Below are 21,863 nucleotides of genomic sequence, written 5' to 3'. Positions count from 1 at the left end.
AAAAAGTTATTTTAAATAAATTATATATTTACAATTCCTATATAATTTATATATATATTTATTTATATTTATAATTATTTTAGGCTTTTTATTTTTTATTTTTTTATTTTTTTCTTCAGTTCTATTTTTTTTAATTTTATATTAGTTCTTATATTTCTTTTTCATATTTTTACATTTAAATATTATAAAAATCATGCATCTTTTATTAATATACATATAGTTTTTCTTAATTTTCCTTTTATTGTATGTTTAATTTATTTTTAATAAGTAAATTTATGTTTTTTTGGTATTTTTCCTTTTAGAAATGCAATTATAATATAAATTTATTAATTTTATTCTTTTATTTAAGTTTTAGTTTATTAATATTTTCCTCTTAATCTTTTTTAATTAAATAATTTAATTTTACATATCAGAAATTTAATTTTGCAAATTAATAATTTAGCTTTGATTTATAATTTAACATTCATTAAGATTTTAATTAATTTACTATTAATATTAATGCTATAATTCTTAATTTAATAAATTTAATTTATCAATCTATTAATATTATTAATTTAATTTTAATTATAATATCTATAATTATTCCTCATGCTATATTTAAATTTATTGAATTTAATTTTAATAATTATCGTTTAATTATAATTAAGATTCTTTATATTTTGATTTGTAGTTTCTTTTTTTTATCTTTTATTTTCTAAGTTGATTTTTAAATTTGAATTTTAATCTATTAATTATTATATTTAATTTTCTAATATATTTTACATAAATAAATTTTTTTATAAGTTTTCATTTTCTTATTTTAATTAATTATTTTCTTATTAAAAACATTAAATTTAAATTATCTAATTTTATTTATTTTATTAAAATTCTGCAATATTTTATTCAAATAAACTTTTTTGCTCTTTTAATATTTTATTTTCGTTTGATAAATATAATAATTATTCATAAACTTCGATATCATTTTCAACTAAAGAAACATTAATAGTCTTAACATTTCGTTAAGAAATATGAGTTTCATTCTAAATTAATTTTTTATTTTAAAAAAAAATATTATTTAGATTTAGTTTTTATTGTTAATTAATGAAACTTTTATTCTTTTTTAAATTGAAATAATTATTTCTTTCTTATTCATTTTTAAAAATATAAAGGCTATTATTATTATTATTATTATTATTATTATTATTACATAATATTTTAAAGTTTCCTTTTATTTTTTTTAACTACTTTATGTTTTTAAATCTTTTTAATATATCTTATTTTTTATACTTTCTTAACTACGAGATCTATTCAATTTCTTATAATACTTATTTAACTTTTCGATTTCTTAATTATTATAAATACATGATTAAGATGATTTTTAGTTTATTTTTTTAAATGAACTACTTCTATAATTATTTTGTTTATCAATTTATTTATTTTATTTATAATAAAAGATTTTATTTTATGATTTTGTTTTAGCTATTTGGTAATTTATTGCTAATTAATAATAACTTTTACTATTATTATTAAAGTCAATTTCATGTTTATTTTTTAACTTTTTATATATATAACTTAATTTTTATTTTTTTTTACATCCAATTTATTATCTAGCTTTTAATAAGAATTTTGAGTTTTTTACTTTTTTATTTATTTTTTATGAAAATAATTTTTTTTACTTAATTACTTTATTAATTTGTTATTTTTTTATTATTATTAGTTATAATCAACTATATCTTTATTTATTATAAATTTTGTTTCATTTTATATTTAATTTTATTTTTGCATTAGTCCACAATAATTTTGTTAATTTTATTTTTAAGTAAAGTGGATTTAATTCATTATTTTTTTTATTTTTTTTTAATTAAATTTTTATTAAATTTTATTAAATTATAAAAAATGTATATTCTATATAAAAATTAATACCAAGATAAAAATAAATTAAAATTAATTAAATAATATATTATTTACTATTATATATAACATTTTTTTATTTAAAAAGAAAAATAAATAAATTTAAATAAAATAAATTTAATATATATATATAAATATATAAATTATTTATATATATAAATATTATATATTAAAAATTTTAAATAATATATAATTTTTTTTTAAATAAAATATTAAAATAAAAAAAACAGAAATATTATTTATAAAAAAAAAAATGATTAATTAATTTTAAATAACAATTTATAAAAAAATATCTTATATTTTTAAAATAAATTAATTTATTATATCAAGTTAAATTTAATTAATTAAGAAAAAAAAATAAAAAAATTCCTACAGTTTTATTTTTTTTTGTTTATATAAATAAAAACAAATATTTTTCTTATCATTAATAACTTGATATTTTTAAAAGAATTTGTTCTTCTTATTTAAATTTCTACTGTGTTACTTAGGGGTCTATTTTAATGTTTGATTATAGTCATATTTATAACATTCAACTAAAGTTATATATATATTTATTTAAAATTATTTAACTTAAAATTAATATGTTTTTAACATATATTTTAGTTAAAACAATCTTAAATGTTTTTTGTTTTTTTTTTTAAATAGACATTTTTAAGTGTTTTGTATTTTACTTTTAAGGTTAATATGGTTTTTTAGTTCAAGATATTTAATTAAATATTTTAATTATTATAATTTGGTTATTAAATTTATTTATTATATATATTTTTTGATTAATTTTATTTATTTTATATGGCTTTTTATATTAACTTTTAATATTTTACTGACTTTTTATATATTTTAAGAAATTAAATATTTGATTATAAATAATTTATGCATATATTAATAATTTTTTACTGAATAATATATATTTTTTTAAAAAAATAAAATAAATAAAAAAAGTACTAATATTTTTATTTATTTTAATATTAAACAAAAAAATAATTAAAATAAAAAAAAATATGAAATATATAAAAAATAATATATCTTATAAATATATATATTTATACAAATTATTAAAATGATAATTTATAAACAATTTTTTTATTTTATTTTTTTCATTTTTTTTAATCCATAAAAAACGACTCATAAATTTTTTTCAATTCCGGTTTTTATTCAAAAACAAATTTATTAAAACACTCAAATCTCTTATTTTAAGTCTAATCTTGATTTTAATCTTTAAACATATCACCAAATTATACTTTAATTATTTATCTAGAAAATTTATGAAAACAATTCGTTTTTTATTAAAGTTTTTCTAAACTTTATTAAAGTTAACCATCTTTTTGGACAATTTTTTCTTTTTATATAGTTTTGTCTATTTAAGGAACTAGAAATTCCTATGGGATTGTTCCACTTATTTCAAATTCAGGATTTCTTTCAAAATAATATCGATTTTTATTAATATCTTTTATCACATATACTTATTTATTTTCTTCTAGATCATTTATTTCATCTTCTAAATTTGGATGGATACTTTTGGCTTTTTTTAGTTTTGGGTTTTATTCATGTAAAGGAATATTGTGTTCTTATTTTAAATATTCCAAAAAGGAATGTCCATTATTAAATTTTTCTTTTTTTATTTTTTTATTTTTCATTTTTTTAAATTTAAGTATAAAATAAATATATATATATATATATTCTTTTTAAATAAAAAAATATTTAATTAAATAAGTTGATTTTTTTTTCTATAAATAAAAAAGATTGAAAAAAATAAAAATAATGACTATTGAAGAAAAGTTTAATAAAGCATTAAATTTCATTAAAGAACCTCCCAAAGGTCATCCTCCAGTAGAATTAACAAATTAATAAAAATTAACATTTTATGCTCTTTTTTAACAAGCAAAATAAGGACAATGTAAAGGATCTTAACCATCCCGTTTAAAAATAATAGAAAGAGCTAAATATGATGCATGGAAAGCCCTAGGAAATTTATCAAAAGAAGATTCTATGAATAAATACATTACTGAATTAACCAAAATTGCACCTAATTGGGATTTACCATAACCCAAATTATGAAAAAAACAAACAAACAAAAAAACAAAAAAGACATATATTTAGTATATATATATATATATTTTATTTTTTTTTTTCATCTTTTTTTTAATAAATAATTTTATTTTATAATATATATATATATTTATACGTAGTATTAAATTAATATAAAATATTAAAAAATATCTTCATTTAACTAAAATTCCTGGTTTATAAAATAAAATAAGAGAAATAGCAATTGAACAAAAAGCACCTCCTAAATAAATAAGTAATTTCCACCCGATCATTTTCCACAATCCTAAATCAAAAGAAGTTCCTTTTAAAAAATTTGCAATTCCTCTTCCTTCTTTCGGTTTTTCCAAAAAAGGATTTTCATTAGGATCATCTTAACCTTCCCCTACAGGTTAAGATTCAGCTAATTATTTTGAAACTATACTCATTGAAATTTATAATTCACCCCTAGAACCTTAATGTAATGGATGTTCTAATTAATATTTTGTACTAGATAATTAATAAGAACCTTCAAATCTTAACTTTCTTAAAGCTCTTTTATTAAAAATATTATATATATATTTATATATATATGTATATATATATATATATATATTATATATAATATAATTGTATATAATCTATATATTTGTTTTAGTTTTTTTAAAAAAAATTTACTTTTTTAAAGTAATAACGGTTTCTCCTAAATTTTCATCTGAACCAACAGTTGAAAAATTAAAAACTTAAATTCTTAATCTAGGAAAAAGACATGGAATACAAAATGGGAACACCATTCTATTTTTTTATTTTTTTAAAAATAATAATAATAATTTTATATTTATCCATATATATAAAAGTACCTATAATTATAAACTCCATTACCATCTTCTGAACCATTATGAACATCAGTTTGTTTAATAATTTCTTCTCCATTAATATTAGCGTTTCCATCTAAAGCTACTGATACATACATGCTTAAAGGTTTTTTATCTTAATTAAGAGGAACATTAAATACTTCCCAAACAATTAATCTTATCTCGAATTCTAAAGGAGAAGGCTTTTATATATTCGAAGGATCTATTATTCTGGCTATATCAACTGGAAAAGGTTCAATAAACATTTCTACTGTTCCTTAACATGTTTTTTTACAAGGATGTTTAAGCTTTTTTTATTTTATTTAAAAAAAAAATAAAAAAATTACTTCAATATATTCAACTGGCAATTTTAAATCTTTATTAAAAGCTTCAATTTTACTTTAAAGCTCATTTATCTTACTTTCATATTTTTCTCTTTTTGCTCCTGTTCCATCTTATTACTTATATTTAAGAATTTCTACTTAATCTTAATATTTATTTAAATAGACTTCATATGTTATTTTTTTCTCAAATCAGTCTACCCTAGTACCCTATCTTCTAAATCAATTTCAAATTATCCTATTAAAGAATCCATTAAGGTTCCTTTATTCATTATATTAACTATTAAATTCCAATCTTCTGGTAAAAAAGCATCCAATTCGTACATTTTGAAAAATTCAGGATTCAAAGTATCCTTAGCAACCGATTAGTCATCTTTTATCATTTTGACAATATCAATTCTCCCCTATTCGGACTTCCCTGTACCTACTTAAAGCATTGGATATGCAGAAGCAGAACATGTAGCTTTTAAACCTGCTAAAAGATGATAAGCTTAGATTCTTTCTTCTTATGCGCTCAAATTTGTACATCTGAGAATATATACACGAAGTTTTAAAGGATATTATTAACTAAAAAATTATAAAAATTCCTTTTTGAAAATGTCAAAAGGATATTATTAATCATCTTCTTCTAGTTTGTATTTTATTAAACATTAATTTAATAATGTTGTATTTCTTAAATTAGATGAAGTATATGATTTGACCTTTTTTTATTTAAAAAATAAAATAGTTTATTTTTATTTATTTATTTTAAGAGAAAACAAAAAAAATACTGATTTGATTGATCGTATCGAGTTTTCTTAAGATTAATTTTTTTAATTAGTCCTTCTTGTTGTTTTTTCTTAATTTACTTCTTCTTCGGATATTTTTTTTATTTTTAAATGAGCTTTTAATACAGCATTTGTAGGTATTCCTTATCCTCCATTCTTTTTTTATTTTATTTTTGTTAAATAAAAATATTTTAATATATATATAAATGATGATTATTTTTTTAATTCTTTTACAGATTTTCCTATTTAAAATAAAGGAAATTATAAATAAGGAATATTTTTTTATAATAACTAAGACATTGGTTAAAATTAAACTTCTCTTCCATAATCAAAATTTTCTAAAACTATTTTATTTTTCGTATATATATATATATAAATAACAAACAAAAAAACCTTAATCTTCATCTTGCTCGAGAAATTAACTTTCTACAACTTTTTGTTTTTTTATAGTCTCAATATCTCTTAAAATCTTTAATTATTATTATTTGGTTTCTTATTTGGAAGTATTTAATTCAATTAATTATTTTTTTAGTTCATTAATTTATTAATTTCTTTCTAATTAAAATAGTTATTCATCTTCCTAATTCTATTTATAATTAATTAAAAATAAAATAAAGTTTTTATTTAAAAAAAAGTAAAAAATAATATTTCTTTAGTTAAAAATAATAATTCTTTTTACTTTTTCAAATTTAATAGATCTTTAAAATTATGCATTTTTAAAAGACTAAACTAAATCATAACTCGATAATTATAATTAATTTTCTTCGGAATTTTAAAGTTAAACTTTTTAAGAAATCATAGATAAACTAAGAACTTTTTCATCATTGTTATTGGTAATATTATTATAAGTATTGTAAACAGATTATTATTATTAATCTTATTAAGCAATTAATTATTATTTTTCTTCTTTTGCTTAATTTAAAGGTAATTAATCTTATTATTAAATATCAATTTTTGTATTTAGAGTATTTTAATTATGTTCTAAATTAATAAATTCATCAACACTTTTTCTAAAATTTTCATCAAGAATATTTCTATTATCTTTATCATTTGATCTTTATTTAAGTTCACACATTTATTATGATATTAATTCTTTATTTTCTTACAAATTTATCAAATGGCTAATTTTCCCCATTTCAAATAATTACATTACTTCACTATAATAAACATTATTTGTTATCCAAGGTATAAATTATATAATATTAATAGCTGTATAATATCTATATTAAATTAAATAAAAAAATAATAATAGATAAATATATATAGATTTATATATTTAAATATATATTTATATATATATATATATATTATATAAATAAATAAATAAATATATATATATATATATATTGTTTATAACCTAACTTAATTTTATAAATTATCTTTTTCTCTTAATTCAATTTCTAATTAAGGCAAAAAACGAACATCAATAGGTATTTTAATTGGTTCAGAAATATGATTTTTCAATAAATAACAGAAATTGGGATTTGAATATAATTTATTTGAAGGTGCATATTGTGGTTGATCTTACTAATTCTATAAAATATCTATTTTTGCTTCATAAAAATATTCTTTTTTTTATTTTTTTTCGTCTCTTTTTTTTTTTTCTAAACAGAATTTTAAATCAGGCTATGCAATTCTTAGAATCAATTATGGATTTTTTAAAGGGAAAGGCAAATTTCTAATTCCAATAACAGGAAAAATTATTTAAGTAAAATTAAATTAATTACTATCTAATATTTTACCTATATATTCATTAGTGTAATCAGTTTATATTTATTGATCTTTTTTAAAAAGTTAAAAAGAAGCTAAAATTCTACCATTACACATTCCGTTTTTCATTATATGATAAAATTAATAATTTTAATTAATTTCAGTATATCCATCAAAAAATTTATCTACTTAAACTTCACATTCTGATGATTTTATAGTAATTTATCCTTTTTTTTTTTTTAACAAAAAATATTAAAATAAAAAATTAAATATACAAATATTTTATATTATTATATATATTTATATTAATTTATTAAATTTATAGATTTAAACCTATTGATTAATCAACTAAATAATTAGTTCCCATAATTCCTTTAGCGTTAAGATTTGTAAAATTTAAAATAATATTTGAAGAGAATTCTAATTTTTCATCTAATTAAATTTCATCTTAAATAAAGACATTCCAAATAACATTTTTACCTTATTTTCCTTTAACTACTGGTATCTATTTAATGCCTAATTACATAAACATTTCGCATAAAATATTCTCAGAAAATTCATTTGGACATAAATCATATGCTCCATAAATATAAGCCTTAAAAATATAAAAAACTTTAATATTTCTTTTAAAATGATGCCTAGGTTTACTTTTAGCCAAGTTTTCAGTTTTTAACTCTACATTTAATAAAGCATGTGAATGAATTTCAAAAAATGTACTATATTTTATAGGTTTCATTTAATACCATTTAGGATATTCATCCTTTAAATCATTTGATTAAGCTTTTATTCGCATATAAGCTAAACGGACTTCTTTGTCTTTTATAGTTATTTTATTTTTATCTAATTAAACAGATTTTAAGGATATTATAACATCAGGTTATTAATCTTCATCTTAAGGAATGTCAATCTATTTAAAATATATAAATATATAAAAAAAATATTAGAATTAATATAACAATATAATAATACATATATAAATATATATATATATATATATATATATATATATATATATATATTCAAATATTTAAATTTTAATTTTTTTATACTTTTAATTCTTCTTCTATCGCAGTATGAGATTATTTCCATTCATATATATAAACTTTTTGTATATTTTCTTTTTTCTTTTATTAATTTTATAATGATTTATTATCTTTAGTTTTGACTTTTTTACAATATTTACTTCTTAATGTTTTTCCAGCAAAAGAAATTTACACAATAATATAATCTCCACAATCTTATAAACTCTTTTATATATTCGTAAGTTAAAATAATAACATTTTTTTTTACTTATATTTCATATGTATCAACTCTTAAAATATATCTTTATAATTACGGTTCTTTATAAATAGTAAGATTTTATATTTATACGGAAGCATTATTATTAGGAGAAATAGATAAAGAAATTAAAATTCTGCCAAAGTAAGCTGACCCTTCAATTTATTTCACTTTTCCATTTACTAATTAATCAAATTCTCCAGTCCTTTCTTCTAGAGGTATTCCATATAAATGATACTTTAATTATATAAAAAAGTTCTATAATAAAAAATAAAATAAAAAATTAATGTTATACCCATTTAAAAGGCATAGTTCCACCCCTTGAAATTAAAGTATTAATATTAAACCAATCATTAGAATTAGGTATTTCAGGTATACTAGCAATAAAGTTATCTGCCGTTAATTTTCTCTATTTAATGGTAAATAAAAATATAAAAAAAAATTATATAAATATAAATATATAATATATATATAAATATAAATATATATATTTATTTTTATAATTTTATAATTTAATTTTAATAGCACTTTATCCCAAACTCTTAAAACAATTTTATCATTAAATACTGGAATATGAATGGGAAAAATAAACTTTAATTAAAAACTAGGTTTTTAAGTATTTTTAAATACTTAAGTTGCAAGTACATTACTACCTACTCTGCTAGAAATAAATCTATTTTTAAAATATTATTTTAATAAAAATTATAATAATAATAATAATAATAATAATAATAATAATAATAATAATTATTATATTAATAATATTTATTATTATTATTTAAAATATACGAATCACAAGAATTATAAGAAAGAATTGGAAAATCTTCCCCTTTAGCTATTGCAATAATCAATTGAAATTATTCTTAAGGTAATACCGGTCTATTTAAGGTTACAACACCTCTTTTAGCTAATTTTTTTAATTCTATTTATTCCATTGTTAATTAATCATCTGGTATATTTATAAAATTATATTATTCATCATCTTCTTCATTATATTCATTTATATCATGTACAGGAGGTCTATCATTAGTTCCTATTATATAACATGAAACCAATAATAATCCTCTTTCTTAAATACCAAACTAAGGATTTATTAAAGGCAACCAAACCTTAAAAAGCTCATGATTATTACTTCTATATAAAGTAGAAATTCCTATTGATTATTGTCCTATTAATTCATTTTAACGAAATGGATTTTAACTAAATGCTTAAATTAAAATTTCCGTGCCTTCAAATTCGACATCACTTAGTCTTAAATTGGTAAATGTAAATGACTAATTAAATACAACTGTATTTGCATTATTTTTCATATCGGTTACTTATGGAGCTAAATTTGCGACTGTTATTTTTATGAATGGATCTGATCCATCGGCACTACTTGATATTAAATTCCTTGCTTCTATAATTGTGACTTTTTTTTTTATTATTATTTATTTTTGTTATATTATTTATACCTTGTACTTGGTATTCTTTTTTTTATTCATTTTTAAAAAAATGGGTTAAACTTGAGGCAAATACTTAAAAGTCATTTTATGTTTCTTTTATTTTATCCATTTTTTTTTTTTATTATTCAAGTTTGAAAAAAAAATTAAAAATATTATAAATATTTTAAGATATATTAAAAAAAAAAATTTTTTTTTTGTTTTAATTTTTATCTCTTTATTATGTATTTTATTATTAAAAAAATTAAAGAAATAATATTTTATAAAATATATTTAAATTAATTTTATTTCTATTAATTATTTTTTATTATAATTAATATTTTATATTTAATTATTAATATTAAAATTTAATATATGTCTTTAAAAGCTTCATTAGAAATTTTAATTAATTTTCATACTTTTAAAAATATAGGATTATATAAATAAGGGATATATAATTTAAAAGCTTAAATATACTAAGAAGTCCAAGTTTAAAATCAAAATAATTCAAACAACTAATAATAATGTAGATTTTAAAAAAATATATATATATATATATATATTTTTTAAAAAAAAAAAGAATATGAGAAAATATATTCATAACCATATTCAATATTCGATATATCATAAAATAAAAATAATATGGGCTCTAAAAAGGAAAATTATATTAGAAATGGGAAATTATATGATACAGATTTTTTTAGCAAACTTTTTATAATCAAATATATTGAATAAGAAATTGATATTAATGACATATGTTAATTTCGTTTAGAATTAAATGCTTTTCCAAATTTATAGGATGACAATTTATATTTTATTGTAGAACTTTCTTATGCCGATTTATCTATTTTAACCTCCGAAAAGTCGTATGGAGATATGATATATAATTAATTAAATCCTATATCTATTTTTAAAAGCAAATTAACAAATTGTTTTAAAGGTTAATATAAAAAAAATAAAATAATGATAGATATAAAATATATTTATAGAATAAAATAATAATAAATTATTTATTAGTTAATATTATTTATTATTATTATTATGTGTTTTTTATAAGAAAAAAAAAATATTTTATAAGTTTTAATTAATTTTTGTAAAAAATAAAAAGGTATACATGAATATATACCTGTAATATTTGATTAAAACAACACATGCTTAGTAAATGTAACAATACATACTATATTTTTAGGTTAAATCTAATAAAATATTTTTATAATAATATTTTAATTATATTAAAATAAAAAAGATTTAAAATTCAGAGTTGATAATGCCGACCTTATAATAGAAACAGAATTAGAAACAGCAACTTTATAAACAGATACGACATATAATAATAATAATTGTATAAAATCATTTAAAGATTTTCTTAAAAAATCAACGAAAAATTGTATATTTACAATAAGAAAAAACTATTAATTTTTTTTTTTTTAGTTTAAAAAGAATAACTTAATATTTTTTACGATGCATATATAAATACCTTTAGATAAGGGTTTTATATATTTTAAAATAGATTTGCTAATATATTTAAACATTTTTAAAATGAATTTAAAGATATAATAGAATAAGTAAATAAAAATAAATTTTATTTGAATAATTTCTTATCTAAATAAAAAAAGATTTTAAATTATTAAATACCATAACCTAATTTTTTAAAAAAATATTAAACATAGATTTAATAATAATAAAATTAATCTTAACAATAAATAGACTTTAAATAAAAATTTAATATATCAGAATATTATGATTTTACCCAAAAATAAATAAAAGATTAAATATCAAATGATATATAATTAGTATAAAATATAAAAAAATAACTGAAAATAATTTTTAAAAATAAAATATAAATTTTAATTAATAAATAATAAAAATAGGATTTTTTAAATTTAGCAGCTATATAATTTGAATTATGGCATTTTTTTGTAGAAACAATAAAAAAAAATCAAAAATAAATAAAAGAATATTTAAAGTTGCAATACACTAAAAATAATAAAATAAAACTAGGTGAAGCAATATTCAAAAACAAAATAATAGTAGACAACTTAGCAAATAACGAAGAACAAAATGTAGGAAAGAATAACTGCAAAATAGCATCTGAATATAGGAAAAAAGAATAAACAAATAACTAATAAATACAATAATAAGATATTCTAGATTTATCTTTATTTTCAGATTAAAATTTATGTCCGATTTTATTCGAAGAAATATACGAACTTGAATAAAATAAAAATTAATTAGATATCAAGAAAACATTAAAAATCCGGTGAATATATAGTAATTATAAAAATAAATAAGATTTTAATATTTAACTTAATAGAGGAGAAAAACATATATTTGTTTTTGTACATGGATATTAAGGTGATTAATATGATATGAGGTTAATTAAAGATAATTTGATTATTAAGTATCCTAATAGTATATGTTTATGTTCTAGTTCAAATGAGAATAAAACAGATGGAAACATTTCGGAAATGGGTTAAAGATTAGCAGAAGAAATAAAATTATTCATAAAAAGTCTTTAATGTAAAGAAATATCTAATTAAAAATTTATAATAAAAAAAATATTTATTATTATTTAAAAAAATAAAAAGAATAAGCTTTTTAGGATATTCATTAGGAGGTTTAATAATAAGAGCATGTATTCCATATTTGTAAAAATATTATAATAAATTTTATACTTTTATGACATTTTCTACACCTCATGTTGGAAATATGTATTAAACTAATAAAATAGTAGACGCAGGTTATTTTATTAAACATATAAATATTTAAATATATAAAAAATTATATAATAATTAATATAAATATATATATATATTATATAAATATATATTTATATATATATATATATATATTCTTATTTATAATTTTATATTCATACAAATACATATATATAATTTTTACATATATACCATAGGGTTATGGATAATGAAAAAATTTAGTAAATAGACTTGTCTTAATTAATTAACATTATCTGATGCAAAAGATATTAAGAATACATATATATATTCTCTTTCTACTTAACCTGTTTTTTATTTTTTTATCATAAATTATTTACATATTTTTTTTATATATTTATTTTAGGGATTAAACTACTTTGAAAATGTAGTTGTTTTTAGTAGTTTATAAGATTCTTATGTTTCTTATTCTTCAGCTAGGATATAAAAATGTTCATAATCCTAAAATTAAGATGCGTATTTTTTATTTAAAAAAAATAAATTATAATTTAATTTAGGAATTGTTAAATATATAATGAAATGGTAACTAATATTTTATAAAATTTAAAAAATAAAAAACTTCATCGTATTGATGTAAATTTCTAAATTAAAAATAAGTAATAATTGATATATATATATTTATTTGAAATATAAATATTTTAATCTAATTTTAAATCATTTTATTTTATATATATATAAAAATATTTAGATCTTTCAATAATATGATAGGAAAAACTGCACATTTACAATATTTATAAAACTAGACATTTATGAAAATGCTTGTATATAACTATGATTATTTTTTTGAATGAAAATTTTATTTATATTAATATATAAATAAATATTTATAACATATTATTTATTTTTTTATATTTTTTTCATTTATTTAATTAAATTTATTAAATTTCTTTTAAAATTTATTTATTATTTTCATTATAAGTGTTTAAAATATCTTTTTCCTTATTAATTTTATCTATTTTTTACATATTATTAGAATTATATATTATCGAATTAATTTTTTATATTTAATTTAATTCAATATCTGAATCATCTTAAAAAAAAATTACATTATTTTTTTAATTTAAGGTAGTTTTTATAATATTAACATTTTATTAATACAATTTATTTTAAAATATTGGACAACTGCTTTATAAATTTCTATTTTTTCCAGAACTTTAGCCTCTTAAAACTTATTTTACTTGTTTTAAAGATAAATTTTAAATAAATATATTAGGTTAATTAGATTTATTAGTATTTTATTTTTAATTATCTGTTTGTTCAACATTTATAACTTTTTTAGATTAATTTTAATTTTAAATTTATCCTTTTATATTTTAACTTTATTAGATTACTTTTTTTTAAATAAAGAACAATAAACTTTTAAAAAAATGTATATGAAAATTACTATTATAACTTATATCACAATCAGTAACTGATTATTTATTACTGTTTTCTGATTTTTGCTATTATGCTTATTTTTGTAATGTATTTACAATACTTTATTCATCCTATAATAATTCTTCAATTTAAAAATAGTAAGGATTATGATAAAGCTATTTCTTTAAAAAAATTAAACTAGGAGTTATTTGTTTGAATATAACATTATAGAAACTACTAAAGAAATTACTAAAAAAAATATAAATTTTAAAAATATTTTTATAATAAATTTCTCACTTAAAAAAAGGATTAATGCTTAAGTTTTTCCATCTTTTTTTTAAGTGTTCGTTAGTCGTTTTATTTTTAATAATTAGATAATTATGGAATAAAAAAAATCTTAAAATAAAAAAAGAAAACTTTTAAATATAAAAAAATCATTATAATTCTTTTTTTATTTTATATATTTTTGATTTTTTTTTTACAAATACTATAATAAAAAGTAAAGCTATAGATTTATATTATTATTAAATTGTTTCATTTTATTAAATTAGATTAATAATCAAAATTTATATATTCAAAGATATACCAACTAAGCATAATATAGTTAAATTAAAAATATAAAGAAAGAAATATCTATTAAAAATAAACTTTAATTAAAAAAATAAAATAAAATAAAATAAAACAAATTAAATTAAATATAATAAATTATAAAAATAAAATATAAATTTTTTCATTATTTTTATAAAATATATTAATTATTTCTTTTTTTAAAATATTTGATTTAATATACTTATAATTCCTTTTGCCTATACAAATACCTAACCAAGGGCAATGATGATCAAATTTTTCAACACAATTATCACATTTAGAACAATGTTTAGACCTTATAGGTCTCCATATAAAGCCTTTTTAAAATAAATATATTAATAATTTGAATTAATTTATTTTATACATGTTTGACAAAATTTTAATTCCAAAAGATGGCTTTTTAATATTGTCAAATTTTATTTAGGCATATCCTAAAAATCTTATATGATTAAATTTTATTTTATAGGAATATTTATCAAATCTTTATTAATTTCTGATTTACCTATCTTTTATTTTTTAAATATATAAAATTTAATTATTTTATGAATCGGATTTTTATAATTGATTAATTAAAATTTTTATTTATATTATACAATTCTTGGAATAATACCAGGATCTGTAAAAAAACAAGAAAACATCAAAAAGTTTGTCAAAAAAATAAATACTGTTAACAAAATTATAAATAATAAACTCTCAATCTATTTTTAATTAATATTATTTATTTTTTATTACATTAAAAAAAGTTTAAATTTAATTATAAAAAATTAATTGCAAATTCATAAGTTAAATTATCTCATTTTTAATTTTAATTTTATCATACCTCTTCGCATACAATGTAATTTATACAAGATAACAAATTTGTAAGTATGAAAGTTCCTATAAAATTTATATTCTCTGAACTATTTTTGAATTTTTAAAATTTATATATATAAAGAATTTTTATATTACCCAGTTAAAATTGATCCATTAAATAATATTTTACAATTACTTTACCATTATTAATAAAAATACTTTATATTTGTTTTATTTTCCTTAAGAGACTATTTCATACTAATTTCTATAATTTTATTATCTTAAACTAAAATTTTATCTTATTTCATTTAATCACTATTTATTTAATAAAAATTATATTTTATTTATTTTATTATATATTTAATTTTGATTTTTTATATATTTATATGAAAAAGTTATTCTAAAATTTATATAGACTGACATATATTTAATAAATATATATATATATAAAAATATATATTTATATATATATATATATATATTATATATATTTAATATATTAAAATTTTTATAATTTTTTAAATTTATATATTTTTATTTTTTAAGAATTGTATTATTGTTTTTTATTAATAATTTATTTAAAAAAAATAAAAATTTTTAATGTTTCAGTTTTACTTAAACTATTAATAAATAGAAAATTTAATTTTTTAAAAATAAATATTACAAAGTTTATATATAAATATATGTTTTTATATTTATATATATTATTATATTATAAAATTCTTTATGATTTATTAAAATTATTATTTTTAAATATTTATATTAAAAAAATATATTATTTATAGTATAAAAAAAAAATATGAATATGATATATATTTATTTTTTGAGGTAAATTGAGTATATATTTATTAAAAAATATATATATATTATATATATTAATATATTTTAATTATAATTAAAATTATAATTATAATTATAATAATAATTATTATTATAAATATATATATATATATATATGTATATGTATATGTATATGTATATATATATTATTTAATATTTTTATTTATATAATACTATTATATTTTTATCTTAAAAACGTATTATAATATTTATCTTTATTTAAAAAAAATATTTATTTTAATTAATATTATTATAATTCAGGTTAAAAATATATTTTTTAATCTAAATAATTAAAGTATAAATAATTATATATAAATAATTTTTTAATATCTTCTATTAATTTAATAATTTATATTTTTTATTTTAATCTTTAATTATATAATGTATAAATAAATTTAAATTTAATAAAGTTAATATTATAAACTTATTCAAAAATTTAAAATAGCAAATCATATATTTCAGTTTATAATTTACATTTAAGTATATATAATCATTTATATTCTTTTTAATATTTTTTTTTTATGTCATTAATAAACATTAATATAATATATTTTAATAAAATATAAATTCTTAATGTAAAAATAATATAAATAAGTTCTTAGATATTTTATTAGTTGTACATTTCTCATTTAGAAAGTCTAAAAATTTTAGCAAAATACCTTAAAATTTGACTTTAAATTCCTAATATTTTTCAAAAGAACTATCTTGCATATAGTAAGTATCCCAAATTCAACATAATTTTTATAATATTTAATAAAAAACAATTTATTTGACATATATAGTACCGATCTATCTTCGTACACAGCCCTTCATTACGCTTCAGAAAGAAATTACTTAGAAAATTTAAATATTCTTATATATTCAAAAGCAGATACAAACATAAGAAATGAGTAAGATTTAAAACTAGAATACCTTGTAAAATATTTAGAATGTTATAGAATTTATGAAAAATTCATAATTTTTATAAACAAAAAGCCTAATTAAAATTAATTTTATCATATCATATTATAAGGAGAGGAATATCAGACGAAATCTTAAAATTTACAAAAATGAAATGATTATTTGATTAAAAATAGAATAAAATAATAAATTAAAAAAATTTATTTGTAGAAGATGAAGAAATAAAGGGATAGAAACTCTAATTTATAAGAGAACTTGGAAAATGTGGTTTTGGTAAAGTAAATTTAGACATTTTCAATGTAAAAAATACTCCATGAAAATAATGTCTAAATAATTGAATAAACAAAAATATAAAAATATATTATAAAGGAAAGAAATGAAGGGAAATCCTTTTATTAATTAACTCTGATTTTTTTTTTTAGGATAATTAGTATTTATATTTAATTTTAGAATATATCGATGGAGGAGATTTGAGTAAACTTCTTTTTAGAAAAAATAGACTTTAAGAAAATATCGTTAAAAAATATATAGCCGAAATTATTGTAGTTATAGAACAATTACATTTAAAACATATCATCTATAGAGACCTTAAACATTAAAATATTCTCATAAATAATGATGGGCATATTAAATATATTGATTTTAGTTTAGTTAAACTCAATATTAATTCTAGATAAAAGACTTATTCTTTTTGTGGAACCTCTATGTATTTAGCCTCTGAAATTGTAAAAAAATAAAAATATGGGAAGGCTGTAGATTGGTATGGTATATGATTATTAACTTATGAGTTATTTACTGGAAATAATCCTTTTTATGGGTGTAGTAATGAAGCTGTCTTTGAAAATATTTTAAATATAAAAATTAATAAACCTAAATATATATCTAATAATACTTGGAATTTTATAAATAAATAGAAAATATAATATATATATATATATATATATATATATATATATATATATTAATATACTTTTTTTTTTATTTTTTTATATTATTAGAAAAAGATTAAATTTTAAGAATTAATTAAAGAATAAAAGAACATAAATGGTAGAAAGATATATATTAGAAAATAGTAGCTAATAATTAATTATATGTTTGATTAATTTTTTTTAAGTTATAAAAAGAAAATGTCAAATGGAAAATGAAACAAAAATACAAGAATCTTTATAAAAACGCTCTTATAAATATATATAATGCTTTATAAAAAATATTTTATTTAAAATTAATATTTAGAAAATTATTATTCATATTATAATAAAGGAGATTCTGTAAAATTTCCATTTTTATTCTGTTTGGTTATATTATTGACAATTTTATAATTTTTTATATTAAGATTATAAATATATAAATTGAAAATTTTAAAAATTAATAAAAATATAAATTAAATATTTATTTTAAATATATACATAATTAATAAAAAAAATAAATTAAAGTTTCGTTTTTGTTTAATGAATAAATAATAGTACTAAAAATAAATAAATACAAAAATGCATAATAATCCATTAACTTAATCATTAGTTTTTCCTCAAAGCTATGTTTTTAAAAATCAAATAAACAATTATCATCATAAACTAACTAATTCAAGTATATATAATTAAGAAGATGCAAAATACAATAATAAATTAATATCTACAATTGAATAATAAAATTAATAAAAAAGTAAAAAAATAAAGGAATACATATATTTTTTAAAAAAATAAAATATATTATTAATCTAAAATAAAAAAGATTTATATTAAAAATAATTAAATACTTTAGATAAAATTGATTTGATTTAAAAGTACTTTTTATTTATTTTTTTATTCTTTTTAATTAAAATAAATAAATAAGCAATCAAACTTCTAAATTTGAACATTTACCTTAAATAAATTTGCCAAACATTTCTTTTTATTTACAACAAAAAGATCATAATAAATTATATTTAAATCAATAACAATAATCAAAGAGTATTTTTAAAAAAATACAGTAATTATCCTTTATTAAAATAAAATATATATAAAAAAGAAAATAAGTTACCTTCATTAGAAAAGGCAGCAGTTGTAAAAAGATTGCATAATTCAATTGATTTAAATTAAATTAAAAATATTTAATTATTACCTCTTACTAAATTAAATAGTAATTAATTTATTAATCATAATCCTATATTTTAGAAGCATTAGTAATTAATTTTAATTTTAAATACGTTTAAATATATATAAAATACCATATTAGATAAAACAAAAAAATTATTTAAATTTAAAAAATAAAAAATTAACTTTTTAGTAATTATTTTATTTAAAAATAGAATAGAAAAGACTTAATCATAATAATAATTATAACCAAATTTATTAAAACAATAACAAAAAATTAAATATTCAATAAAAACAAAACCAGGTTTGACAATTTAAAAAATATAAAAAATAAACCAAGACTCAGCCATATTAAACCCAAAAAACTTATCTGGTTTAAACTTAAATTTGTTTGCTATATGTGATGGTCATGGTAATACTATTTATTTATTTTTATAAAAACAAAAACTAAAAAGGTTTAAATGGTCATTTAGTATCTTAACTAATATCAAAAGTACTCCCTTTAAATATATAAAAACACTTATAATAAGATTTAAAATAAACATTAACAATTTCATTTAAAGAAACAAACAAAGAAATCTGTTCATAAAACTTTGATTCATATCTTTCCGGTTCTACCTTAGTTTCAATTCTAATAAATAAAAACAAACTCTATATTGCTAATGTAGGTGATTCAAGGGCAATTATAGGAAAATAAAAAGGAATAAATAATGGTTTTTATTTCCAAACATTAACCACAGACCATAAGCCTTGTTTGGAACGAGAAAGATAACGTGTAATAAAGGCTGGGGGAAGGGTATAAAGTTAAAGTGATTTTAATGGATAACCAATAGGCCCTTTGAGAGTTTGGTAATAAAATATCGATATTCCAGGGCTAGCAATGACTAGAAGTATGGGAGATAAAGCAGGTATTCTAGCGGGTGTTATTTCAGAACCAGAAATTAGTGAATATGACCTAAGTAGTGAAGATAAATTTATTGTATTAGCTTTTGATGGTATTTGGGAATATATGAACAATATTGATGTTATTAAATGTGTTTCGTAATTTTATGAAAAAGGGAATGTAGAATAGGCAGCTGATAAATTATTAAATGAAGCTGTTTAAGTTTGGAATAAGGTTTTTTTTAATTTTTTTTTAACAAAAAAAAATTATTTTATTTTTAATTTTTTCAAAAGTAAAGTTTTGCAAGAGATGATATAACTTGTATTGTTATTTTTTTAGAACATTGAAATTATTTAATAATAAATATTCTTAATTAATGAATAATATATATATATATATATTAATTAAAGCTTATTTTTTATTTTTTTATTAAGAAAAAAAAAAAAAACAGTTGTTTATTTGTTTATTGGTATAAATTTTAAAAGTTTATTTAAATAAAAAAAAAGGTTAATTTTTGTTTTTATAATTTTTTAATAAATTTTAATATAATATTTAAAAAAATTAAATATAATTTACTAATAGTATTTAAATAAAAAAATAAAATACATTAAATAATATAACAATTAAAAAATATGAATAATGAAATATCGGTAATAGAAGAAGTAAAAGAAATCCAAGAAAAACACTAAAAATTTGAATAAGAATTAGAACTAGAATACCGCAAGATTTAAGAGAAAATGCTAATATCAGAAAAAGGGCAATAAATAGTTGAATATAACGAAAACCTAAACACTTATTTAATCGTCCTTCCTGAAAAAATGGAATAAACATTTAAACATATGAAAGTAGTTTTAGATAGGAGATATTAAATAATAATAAAATCATTAACAAATACATACAATAAAATAAAATAATTTAATACAATGTTAAAATAAATGGAATATAAAATGGGAAATTACTAAAACGTAAGAAATATTCAAAAAGAATGTCAAATTTATAGAAAGTTTTCGGAAGTTTTATAAAATGACATTAAAAATTTAATGGACGAATTTATAAAAGAAGAATAATAGATGAAAGCATTAAATTAAGTATATGAAATGAGAAAAAAACATATAAATGAATTAAATGAAAAGAATTTACATTTATCGAATTTAGTTATGAAATTAAGAAAATATGTAATAAAAAGATATTCTAAGAGATCTAAAAATAATTATATATAAAAAGAGATTAAATCAATATCCAATTTATAAAAAATATAATATTTTTGTGGATAAAATATACACAATTAATTATTAAAAAGTGAATAAAATTTCTACTCAACTACAAATAATGATTTTTTTTAATAAAAAAATATATAATTTATGACAACTTAATCTAAATATACGAAAAATACATCCCGAAATATAAAAAATAAATA

General features: G+C 15.9%; 4 protein-coding genes across 4 annotated transcripts, besides 46 other annotated features; 3 read left to right on the top strand and 1 right to left on the bottom strand. All coding sequences in view use genetic code 6, as the record gives it.

The window, feature by feature from the left end:
• Nucleotides 1-44: 44 nt before the first annotated feature.
• Nucleotides 45-80: a microsatellite.
• A 305-nt stretch (nt 81-385) lies between these two features.
• Nucleotides 386-441: a microsatellite.
• A 709-nt stretch (nt 442-1,150) lies between these two features.
• Nucleotides 1,151-1,185: a microsatellite.
• A 648-nt stretch (nt 1,186-1,833) lies between these two features.
• Nucleotides 1,834-1,868: a microsatellite.
• A 112-nt stretch (nt 1,869-1,980) lies between these two features.
• Nucleotides 1,981-2,086: a microsatellite.
• Nucleotides 2,002-2,064: a microsatellite.
• Nucleotides 2,011-2,060: a microsatellite.
• A 513-nt stretch (nt 2,087-2,599) lies between the features above and the next one.
• Nucleotides 2,600-2,681: a microsatellite.
• Nucleotides 2,629-2,724: a microsatellite.
• A 126-nt stretch (nt 2,725-2,850) lies between these two features.
• Nucleotides 2,851-2,912: a microsatellite.
• Nucleotides 2,862-2,909: a microsatellite.
• Nucleotides 2,903-2,935: a microsatellite.
• A 558-nt stretch (nt 2,936-3,493) lies between these two features.
• Nucleotides 3,494-3,531: a microsatellite.
• A 117-nt stretch (nt 3,532-3,648) lies between these two features.
• Nucleotides 3,649-3,945, top strand: IMG5_007270 (hypothetical protein; the record flags this gene model as incomplete). The annotated part of the gene is made up of 1 exon (XM_004039823.1): nt 3,649-3,945. The coding sequence occupies one exon, from the start codon at nt 3,649-3,651 to the stop codon at nt 3,943-3,945; it is 297 nt and encodes a 98-aa protein (XP_004039871.1).
• Nucleotides 3,945-3,974: a microsatellite.
• A 135-nt stretch (nt 3,975-4,109) lies between these two features.
• On the bottom strand, nt 4,110-11,921 carry IMG5_007260 (hypothetical protein; the record flags this gene model as incomplete). Its single annotated transcript, XM_004039822.1, has 18 exons — nt 4,110-4,467; nt 4,591-4,707; nt 4,773-5,074; nt 5,188-5,808; nt 5,878-6,030; nt 6,109-6,218; nt 6,268-6,460; nt 6,554-7,094; nt 7,232-7,427; nt 7,485-7,787; nt 7,918-8,491; nt 8,634-8,831; nt 8,875-9,099; nt 9,158-9,271; nt 9,391-9,535; nt 9,652-10,273; nt 11,410-11,479; nt 11,919-11,921. The coding sequence occupies 18 exons, from the start codon at nt 11,919-11,921 to the stop codon at nt 4,110-4,112; spliced, it is 4,845 nt and encodes a 1,614-aa protein (XP_004039870.1).
• Nucleotides 4,480-4,561: a microsatellite.
• Nucleotides 7,131-7,221: a microsatellite.
• Nucleotides 8,499-8,600: a microsatellite.
• Nucleotides 8,542-8,603: a microsatellite.
• Nucleotides 9,283-9,346: a microsatellite.
• Nucleotides 9,306-9,353: a microsatellite.
• Nucleotides 9,556-9,626: a microsatellite.
• Nucleotides 9,601-9,639: a microsatellite.
• Nucleotides 10,278-10,314: a microsatellite.
• Nucleotides 11,238-11,283: a microsatellite.
• An 813-nt stretch (nt 11,922-12,734) lies between the features above and the next one.
• Nucleotides 12,735-13,625, top strand: IMG5_007250 (serine esterase, putative; the record flags this gene model as incomplete). Its single annotated transcript, XM_004039821.1, has 2 exons — nt 12,735-13,023; nt 13,198-13,625. 2 exons carry the CDS (start codon nt 12,735-12,737, stop codon nt 13,623-13,625), a joined length of 717 nt encoding a protein of 238 aa, XP_004039869.1.
• Nucleotides 13,034-13,135: a microsatellite.
• Nucleotides 13,079-13,135: a microsatellite.
• Nucleotides 13,626-14,302: 677 nt separating the features above from the next.
• Nucleotides 14,303-14,341: a microsatellite.
• Nucleotides 14,342-14,761: 420 nt separating this feature from the next.
• Nucleotides 14,762-14,808: a microsatellite.
• A 205-nt stretch (nt 14,809-15,013) lies between these two features.
• Nucleotides 15,014-15,082: a microsatellite.
• Nucleotides 15,015-15,082: a microsatellite.
• Nucleotides 15,029-15,079: a microsatellite.
• Nucleotides 15,033-15,100: a microsatellite.
• Nucleotides 15,101-16,088: 988 nt separating this feature from the next.
• Nucleotides 16,089-16,139: a microsatellite.
• A 36-nt stretch (nt 16,140-16,175) lies between these two features.
• Nucleotides 16,176-16,254: a microsatellite.
• Nucleotides 16,176-16,288: a microsatellite.
• Nucleotides 16,257-16,290: a microsatellite.
• Nucleotides 16,268-16,333: a microsatellite.
• A 100-nt stretch (nt 16,334-16,433) lies between these two features.
• Nucleotides 16,434-16,468: a microsatellite.
• Nucleotides 16,459-16,496: a microsatellite.
• A 111-nt stretch (nt 16,497-16,607) lies between these two features.
• Nucleotides 16,608-16,711: a microsatellite.
• Nucleotides 16,641-16,696: a microsatellite.
• Nucleotides 16,687-16,741: a microsatellite.
• Nucleotides 16,731-16,782: a microsatellite.
• Nucleotides 16,783-16,877: 95 nt separating this feature from the next.
• Nucleotides 16,878-16,915: a microsatellite.
• A 1,496-nt stretch (nt 16,916-18,411) lies between these two features.
• Nucleotides 18,412-18,456: a microsatellite.
• Nucleotides 18,457-18,981: 525 nt separating this feature from the next.
• On the top strand, nt 18,982-20,793 carry IMG5_007240 (protein phosphatase 2C, putative; the record flags this gene model as incomplete). Its single annotated transcript, XM_004039820.1, has 3 exons — nt 18,982-19,975; nt 20,019-20,680; nt 20,740-20,793. 3 exons carry the CDS (start codon nt 18,982-18,984, stop codon nt 20,791-20,793), a joined length of 1,710 nt encoding a protein of 569 aa, XP_004039868.1.
• A 182-nt stretch (nt 20,794-20,975) lies between these two features.
• Nucleotides 20,976-21,018: a microsatellite.
• Between the last annotated feature and the right edge of the window lie 845 nt (nt 21,019-21,863).

This window comes from Ichthyophthirius multifiliis, assembly GCF_000220395.1.
Source record: "Ichthyophthirius multifiliis unplaced genomic scaffold scaff_1120509249474, whole genome shotgun sequence".
Classification (NCBI taxonomy): Eukaryota; Ciliophora; class Oligohymenophorea; order Hymenostomatida; genus Ichthyophthirius; species Ichthyophthirius multifiliis.
The sequence above is the reverse complement of the archived record's forward strand: the minus strand, read 5'-3'. Positions and strand labels throughout refer to the sequence as shown.